The sequence below is a fragment of the Gossypium hirsutum genome, chromosome A05, assembly GCF_007990345.1.
Source record: "Gossypium hirsutum isolate 1008001.06 chromosome A05, Gossypium_hirsutum_v2.1, whole genome shotgun sequence".
NCBI lineage: Eukaryota > Viridiplantae > Streptophyta > Magnoliopsida > Malvales > Malvaceae > Gossypium > Gossypium hirsutum.
In genome coordinates this window covers 98,435,895-98,444,777 of record NC_053428.1, presented here as the reverse complement: position 1 = coordinate 98,444,777, position 8,883 = coordinate 98,435,895, and the positions used below count along the sequence as shown (strand labels likewise).

Here is an 8,883-nt window from a genome sequence, read left to right as displayed (position 1 = left end):
CAACGTGATTTACACTGCTCAACCTATCCTTGTTCCATTGCCAACCATCCCCTTCTACTACCTGTTCAACTGCTTCCATCATTGCCTCCACTGACTCCAAAAGACCAAGACCTTGTTATAAGCTATATCAGAAATCAAAGGGGAGTTAGCAAGTAGTGTTCTGGAAAAATATCTAAGAGAAGAACAAGAAAAATTCTCAGTCGCATTGCCTCACCAAGAACAATTGTTCACCATCTAAGAACCTCTCAACACTTTCGCCACACCCCAACACCATACCCACTACACCTACCAGCAACTCTCCACTCAATATAACCCTCTGTCACCTTAACAAACAACCTCCTCCTTTTCTAGAACAATAAACTTAACATATTGCCCCTGCTAAACAACCTCATTTACCGAAGAATCCTCACTACTAATAGTCAAATCAATCAAAATTAATAATGATTTTAATTTTAAATAATATTCTTAATGTTTTATTAAAAATATTTTTTAGTAATATTTTAATAATAAGTGTATATTACAATTTATAAATATTTAGTAATAAATGTTTTATAGTATAAAATATGAATATTTTCATAATATAAAAATGAGTATTTGTTTAAAATCTTCTCAGCTTCATTTTAGTTTCCAATATGTTATCATTCACTTTCATATACTTCAAATTAAGTTTTAATTAGTCATTAGTTATTATTAAGTCTATATAAATATTGGCTCGAATAGTTGTTGAGTTACAAATTATGTGCATGGAATGAGTGGCTAAGGGAGTGGACACTCCTTCAAGCATTGCGATAACAGGAGTAAAACAGGGGACACACAAATTGTTTAAGCAGTTCAGTTTCCATATGTTTATGGAGCCTAGCTTAGAGAGAAATATTCACTATCTTCAACATTTACAACTAGTGGTCCTAAATCTAGCACACAACCATAACAATTTCCTCACCTTTGTACCTTGAAAAATAGTACTCTCACCACTAAATTCACCCTTGTGAATTTAGCATGTAAAACCACAACTCAATAGGTTTTACAATCACAATGCACTCATAAAATGAAGTTCCTTGCTAGAACAGATTAAGTACTATATCTCTTTGTGTACAATCACCTATATAAGTCTCTCAATTATATAGAATATTTCAAGACTTGCTAACATAAAGAAGATTTATCACAATCCCCATTAAAGAGCAAGTAAATGAGTTGAATACAATATAATAATAATAAACAAAGTAAACAAGGACTTTTGGCAGCTAAGATATCAAGGCTCTAATCCAATCTAATATCCTCGATCCAAGAGATTAGATAAGTAAGACCCAGTCTGATTCGATCTTCCATATATGTTTCCTTAAGTGATATAATCTTCAATGATGGGCTAGATACATTCCACAATATCAACATAGTCCAAAAATCCAATTCAATAAATTGTCAATAATTCAAATATGGAAATTGTCTCAACTTTAGCAATCATCTAGGGAGTGTGCATTCCTACAAGCACTCCTTCACCCTTCTCATATTTTTGAACATAAAATATTAGTTATTATAAAATGAAACTTCAGTTGTTAAAAGGAAATACTTTTATGATATTTTGTTACAAAGATAATTTATATTGTTTTTGTTCACTCAAAACAACTTTCAAAATCTTAGGGTAGCGTTTGGGAACTAAGATTTCAGAATTTAAATTTAAAAATAATGTAAATTGAGAAGTAAGCTATTTAAAAAAAAATTGTAACATTCGTGATCATTTCTCAAATCTATGAATTTGCTAAAAGCCTACTTAGTAATAACTTTGATATCTTTAAAATATTTTTGAATTTGACAAATCCATATTTTTATATTTTTTTAATATATATTATATTGAATGTCAACTAATCTTACTATAATATATGCATTTCATTCTTATCATTTATGTAATTAAAATTCAAATCCAAAATTTAAAAATCTAAGTTACCATAAAGAAAATTTGCTAAACAACTAAAAATATATATAAACTTTATCCTTAAAAAATTATTTTTCAGAAAAACTATTTTTAGAAAGGATTCCACAAACACAACCTTATTTCAATTGACTTGTGAATAAAAATAAGGAGTTGTTTCTATAGTGTTGAAGTGTCTCACCACAATGTATAAACTATCATACAAAAACATATATGTTACTAAACATCTTTATTTTAAAAATGAAAAAATCCAGTGGGATAATAACTAATGAATGAGACGGCGAAAAGTAGTTGGAAAATTGGCATCTTCTTCAATCATAATCATGGCTTCTTTAGCTTTAATTTTCAAACTCCCTTAGATGGTTCTTTGTCTACCCCACGAATGCATGCTTCATCCCTCTCTATTTCACATTGCTATATTTTTAATTAATTCCAAAATTGGTTTCTCCAAAAATGTCATCTTATTTTTATTCTAGTGGGAATTAAATACTATCACAACACAGTCCATTTTTTTTTCTTAAAATTTTTTTTAAGTTAAATATGCCTCTTTATATATTATTATACACATATGACATACGGTGGAAAGCATGATAACTTTATGTACACAAACGTTGAACATAAATTTGAAGGTTTGTGAATGTTTGTCTGAAAAAGAGGCGAGGAGACCCTTCCTTTCCGGTAATGAGTGGGAAAGCAATAATTATTTGAGACCATTGTTTGTTTTTGTTTGTTTTAGAAAAGCATCATCTCAATTTTCATATGATGTTTTTTTGAGACCTTATTTGCACGTTTGATGCAAACCTAAATCATGATTCCTTCTTTGTCTTTGTCTTAAAATCACTTTTGATGTTAAGTTTCATCTCTTCTTTTCAAAGAAACAACAACATTATTTGATAATTAACTACTTTTTGAATTTTGATAAATAATTTTACAAAATTTGATTAAGGTAATTATTATTAATTTTTTTTGTTAAATTAGATAAAATTATACATTACCACAAAAAAAAACACTATGTAATAAGAATTGAATAATTCTTGTTCAGAGATATCTGTTAGACTTATTCAAACATCTGGTTATCCAGTCAAGTCAGAAATATGGTCTAATAAACAAGTTTAGTTTCCAACATTCAAAACTCGAGCGCTATTTGACTTAAATTGTTTTTAATTTTATATTACAAATATTATTTTGTTTTTATGTAAATACTATAATGTATATACTAAAAGTATGTTTTTCAAGATATTAAAATTTTAATAAAATTAGTTTAGAGTGGTGATTAAAACTCATGTCAAACACCTTCTGGTACATGTTCAAATCTTGTTATCTTCATTCTCACTCTCAATATTGTATAAAATGTTAACAAAACAATTAAATTAACATAAATTATTTTTTACTTCTTTTATTAAATATGAGAGGCCTAAAACGAATTTGAGCTAATCATTTATATATATAAATAGACTTAGATAAGATTTGAGTCTCAAATTTTGGGTCAGACCAAACAGAAACAAGATTAATTTATGTTAATACCATACAACGGTCCGACTCAAACCCAATCCAACCCAACCATAAACATCTCTTACACTCGTTGGAGTTAAAAAATTAATGAGCTTCTTACTAAACCGCTAGGAGTATCCTCAGATTTCGGGGTTTAGGCCATTGAACCCATTAGTAGGATTGAAAAGCCCAAATTCGGCCCAATTATACCAATGTTTAGTGGGCCCTAATTGATATCTGCAAATGTTTACAACCATACAATTTAGCAAGCTTTTCTGCAAAATCAGATGATTTCCCTGGAAGGAGTTTCAAGTATTCGGAAAACACATGATATGCTACCTATTCACTCAAAACCGAAGCCATGGAACCCATCCAATGCACCAAATCCACCAACATTTAAAAAAATTCTTCCACTAAAAATTTCAAACACTTGGAATGAAAACAAGGAAGCAAATGAATCAAAAGCAGGCAGAATCAAACGCCTGGTGCTTACCAATGAAGGCAGAACCAAGCTCAACACCTTTCCCGACAGGGAATTCTATGCTTACCCCAGGTTTGTAACTCATGTTGATGATGAATTCATTGCCACACTAACAGATTTGTACAGGGAGAGGCTAAAGCCTGGCTCAGAGATTCTTGACCTCATGAGTTCATGGATTAGCCATCTACCAAATGAAGTTGTTTACAAAAGAGTGGTAGGGCATGGACTTAATGCTCAGGAGCTTGCCAGGAATTCTAGGATGGATTACTTCTTTGTCAAGGATCTAAATCAGGACCAGAAGCTCGAGATTGAAGACTCAAGTTTCGATGCTGTAATATGCACGGTCAGTGTACAGTATCTTCAGCAACCTGAGAAGGTAAACTGTATGAATATGAAGTTGTATAGGAATCAATGAGATCATGAATCAACGATTGCTTGTTATAGGCTTTTGCAGAAGTTTTTCGGGTGCTTAGGCCAGGAGGCGTGTTCATTGTGAGCTTCAGCAATAGGCTTTTCTATGAGAAAGCAATCAATGCCTGGAGAGATGGAACTGCATATAGTAGAGTACAACTTGTTCTTCAGTATTTCCAGTGTATTGAAGGGTTCACACAGCCGGAAGTGATCCGGAAATTACCGAGTGCTGGTAATTCTCAAGATGACAAGTCGCCGTTCAGCTGGTTCATGAAGTGGCTTGGGTTATTTTCGGGTTCAGACCCCTTTTATGCTGTCATAGCTTACAAGAACTTCGAACCTGTATATGATTAAAAAAGAAGTCAAGTAGATACTGTAATCTACATTTGAGCTTAAACTGCATCAATTATTTACCGTTTTAAGTTGGAATTTAGAGCTCCTTGAAAAAAACAAAATTGCATTGGTTGAAGTTTTTTTTTTTTTTACTGGTGTAATAATTCTTTTTTGCGTCATACTATCCTTGTCCAAAATTACCTAGGTCGCACTCCACGGCTTAAATCCAGCCATTTGTTAACAAACTAAGAATGTTTGAATTGCTATCAATTGGAAAACTAATTAGTACTACAATTTAAAAGGCTGAAATTCTCCCCAAGTCCAAATTTTCACTTAAATAGACCAAAATTTGCATGCCTTGAAAGCCGTTGTGCTGCCCAAGAAGCATAGAACATGCTTGTTTAAACAACTGATAAACCAAAATCTAGAAAAACTTTGATCTTACTGCTTAGCTAATGAATTTACAGATCTGTTTCAATCTATACTGCATAGATCCATCAATACTAAATATGGGGGCTATACTTTGAATTATAGTCCAGAGGTGTTCTGGCAAGAACAAAAAGAAAACTAAAAAAGCCTGTCCTATTGTTTCAAATCTACGAGTTCATCAATAACTCGAAGACAAAAAGATCAAGTTACTAGGATCGCCAGCAATCTGCAAAGAATCTTAATGATGACCATGAATATTCGTTGAGCAACTTTAAGCGACAGTCATATAATGGTCTCAATAGAAGGCCATGCAGAACTGCTGTAGTGGTCTCAGAAGAATGGCTATGATGTTGGGGTTGTGCTACATTGCAATTGCGCAAGCATTTTGGCTTTCTCGACTGCTTCAACATAGTAATATAATCTCCAAAGCGTCACATTTTCCTGCAAGACAAGAAGACATTGCCTTGGCCCAGGTTAGAAATTCTAAATTAACTCAAGAAATCAAGTTCCTCGAATCTATTTCTTTACCTCTTTTTCCAGATCAACAAAGATTTCTTCACAAGGCTTTTCAGCTGGCCTACCACGCTGGATAATTTCAACAACACGGACAAGATTTTCCTTGGGTAGCTGTTGTATCAATTTCTGAAGCTGCCGCTTCTCAGTACGAGTCATAGGCCTGTAAATTGGAGTTAAAAGTGTGAAACTGATTGGTATGAGGTGAGAAGTGGCTGTATTATGACATCATATGCACATTTGAAACGTCAAATGCATAACATAGCGCCTAATACCCATTGCAAAATAGCATCATGTCTAGACCATACTTAAAAGTTATAAGTTCCTCGGGAACAAACCCATACCTACACTTGGACATTATAGCATCTAAAGTTTCTTCAAGCTTCTGCTCCATATGCACCAGCTGAAAAGAGAAGATGCCTCCTCAGTCAGCTATAAACAATTTGCCAAAGAGGCAAACATGACATAGAAGGGTCGAAAATGTTTTAAACTAAGAATACAATTTTCAGAAAATCACCGTTGAGGATAGTTCATCAGAATATTTTTTCATTGTTTCCTCTACCAGCAGCTGGTTATCATTCTTTAGAAGGAACTCCAAATCATCTTCCACCTTTAAAACAATGAAACACATTTATCAATAAGTTACTGATTATAACGCCTGATTTTGTAAGCTTACATGCTCAAGAGTCACGTGCCTCTGCTGATTCAAATAAGAATATGCATACATGAATATAGAATATAGATGCATAGATATACAAAAAAGAATATGAGAAAATATATCTAATGCCACAAAAAGTTCCACAGATGAATAATCATGACTGTTGGACTGCAAAAGAATTTAACCTAAAGCCTGTTTTCTCTTCAGTATAGACAATTTGGCATTTCTTACAATCTAATTTTCTATTTGAGAAAATGCATGTGCTCCTCCTTTCATCATGCAAGAAATATTTTATGGTGAATCATGACCAAGATTGAACAATAGGATGAAGAGTAAAATATACCTCTTTGCAAGATCCAGATTTGATGGGATGAGAATTTCCAGTGATGCTGATTGGTGATAAGGAAGATGATAATTTAGGTTTCTTACTGACAACTTGGGCTGCATCTCCATCTAAAGGTGAAGTCACCAAACTGTTGCTTCTGATCTTATAACGTAACTCAGACATAGACACAACAGGATCTAACATCTGCAACAATCAAGTTAATCAGTTACAAAAATAATTTCCCTCTGAAAGATGGAAGCCAAAAACCAATTCTACATTATTGTATCATTGATCATTACTTTGAAAGAAGTATAGAGAAAGAGACATAAAGAACCAGCAATTTAGGTAATCAAAATAGATGGGCACAATTGAGGCAGCAAGCAAGCTAAAGGTTGCCACAAGGTGCTAAGAGCTAGAAAGGGGCGCAAGTGATAATAGGCATTAACATGTCCTTACCTTCCAAAAAATTTAAAATGGCATATCCAACGCAAGATTTTTTATGACTTGCACCCTCGACAACATTGGTAAAGAACAACACAACCTATAAAACTGTTATGAGTATTCTAAATTGAGATCTATCTTGATCATTAGAGGCAAGATTAGTGCTTTGTTGTAGCACAATTTAAAACAACTGTTTATGAAAGCAAGACAATGTGTAAGTACACAAGCATGAGACAACGGGGCTTTCAATTTTATCTATTAATGGTTTTCACTTGTCTTGGGAGAGAATATGATTGTTGGATATTACAAAAGGTTAAACAAAAAAGGTAGACTGTATTCTGTACTAGCTCTAGAAGTTCAGAGTACAAAAACCATAAGCACTTCTAATAAATCAAATTCTACAGGTCCCAAATGGTCGGAACCATAACTCATTTATCTTCAGAAAACAGGAGTAGCGAGTTGCAAAAATCTATACCTCCTCAACTTCCATTGAGAGATCATTCACACTTTGCCTAAGTAATCCTTTCAATCTTCCTTTCTTGAAATCCGAAAGCTCAGCACCAATGCTGTTTTCAAAAAGTGAATCAACATCTTTAGGACTGCAATCCATAGACTCTTTATCATTGACCACCACATACTTCCCTTGAGACAACTCGGATGCATTGGAATTGGACAGAGTATTTTTATCTTCTGACAACAGGTCAGCTATCTGACAAGCATAGAAGCTGAAGAAATCAGGTCCAGCTTTACATTGCTCACTCGAACCATCCGAATTTCTCGGCATCTCTGACATGATAGAAGTACTACTACTCTGCATACGACAACTACATAGATACGAATCAGTCCAGACTCCAGATAAATAACTGAAGCAAAAGAGGAAGAAGCACCATTATACATACTATACAAAGTTCTCTCTAAAGCTATATTTAGAAACATGAATTTGAACATTTGGATTTAATTTCATTTGTTATAAAAAACTGTGAGTATGAAATCCATCAATTATGTATAAATTCATTAACATTCAATATGATTATATTTCTGGAAGGTATAGAAACATGAATTTCAAATTCAAATATATATATATTTAAAATTCACAAATATATATATATATATATATACACTTCAAATTCAATAATTAATGGACGTGCAACCCTCGTTACCCGGGCTCGGCAATTGGAGTGCAGTACCTGAATCGACACGTTCCGACACGGGATACGGGTCAGATCCGAAAAAAAAAACTAGCGGACATGGCGGTGGCTGAGAACTGAGATGAGAAGAGAAGAAAAAAAACTGATTCGCAGAGGCGAAAGAGGGAGAGAGAGAAGAGGGACGATGGTACGAGACAGGTGATGATGACCATGGTAGAGTTAATATATATACTTTATTTATATGGGTAAAGTACTGAATTAGTCATTCAATTATTCGGGAGCTTTTATTTTTTATTACTCGGAAAAATATTATTACAATTAGAATTAATCTTTAATTGAAAACTTAAAAAATTATTAACCGACTCCAAACTGAGTTAATTCGGTTAACCGATCGATTAACCGAATTCGGTCGGTTAACCAATTTTTTTCGATTTTACTCGAATTTTGCACACCCCTACCTACGTCCTCTTATATTGGCAATAATGCCCATGCCACTTTAGTTAATATTCGATCGACCAATTTAACAATTTTTAATGCATTATTTTAGTTTCTATTGCTTTTTTACTTTAATTCTTACTCCTTTTTTACCTGGATCAATACATAAAGAAAATTTGATGGCCACAATAAAAGCGACTTAGAAATTAGGTGACCAAAATGAAAATGTAAACATGATGTGAAAATAATTTGGCGTGTACAGTCAGTTATCGTTAAAGACTTAATGATTGGGTG

The 8,883-nt window shown here is 33.2% G+C and overlaps 2 protein-coding genes across 4 annotated transcripts; one reads left to right on the top strand and one right to left on the bottom strand.

Moving 5' to 3' along the window:
• The first annotated feature begins 3,471 nt into the window (after positions 1 to 3,471).
• On the top strand, positions 3,472 to 4,776 carry LOC107959909 (uncharacterized). Its single transcript, XM_016896083.2, has 2 exons — positions 3,472 to 4,272; positions 4,341 to 4,776. Exons 1-2 carry the CDS (start codon positions 3,703 to 3,705, stop codon positions 4,659 to 4,661), a joined length of 891 nt encoding a protein of 296 aa, XP_016751572.2. The 5' UTR covers positions 3,472 to 3,702; the 3' UTR covers positions 4,662 to 4,776.
• Positions 4,777 to 5,065: 289 nt separating this feature from the next.
• Positions 5,066 to 8,366, bottom strand: LOC107959907 (uncharacterized). Of its 3 annotated transcripts, none has more exons than XM_016896080.2 (7): positions 8,194 to 8,366; positions 7,482 to 7,830; positions 6,584 to 6,769; positions 6,100 to 6,192; positions 5,927 to 5,985; positions 5,598 to 5,745; positions 5,066 to 5,510 (listed from the first exon to the last, which is right to left on the bottom strand). In XM_016896080.2, exons 2-7 carry the CDS (start codon positions 7,821 to 7,823, stop codon positions 5,412 to 5,414), a joined length of 927 nt encoding a protein of 308 aa, XP_016751569.1. In that variant the 5' UTR covers positions 7,824 to 7,830; positions 8,194 to 8,366; the 3' UTR covers positions 5,066 to 5,411. The 3 variants fall into 3 exon arrangements, with proteins under 3 accessions (XP_016751569.1, XP_016751570.1, XP_016751571.1); XM_016896081.2 differs by having other exon boundaries at positions 7,482 to 7,817; XM_016896082.2 differs by having other exon boundaries at positions 7,482 to 7,817; positions 8,167 to 8,355.
• Between the last annotated feature and the right edge of the window lie 517 nt (positions 8,367 to 8,883).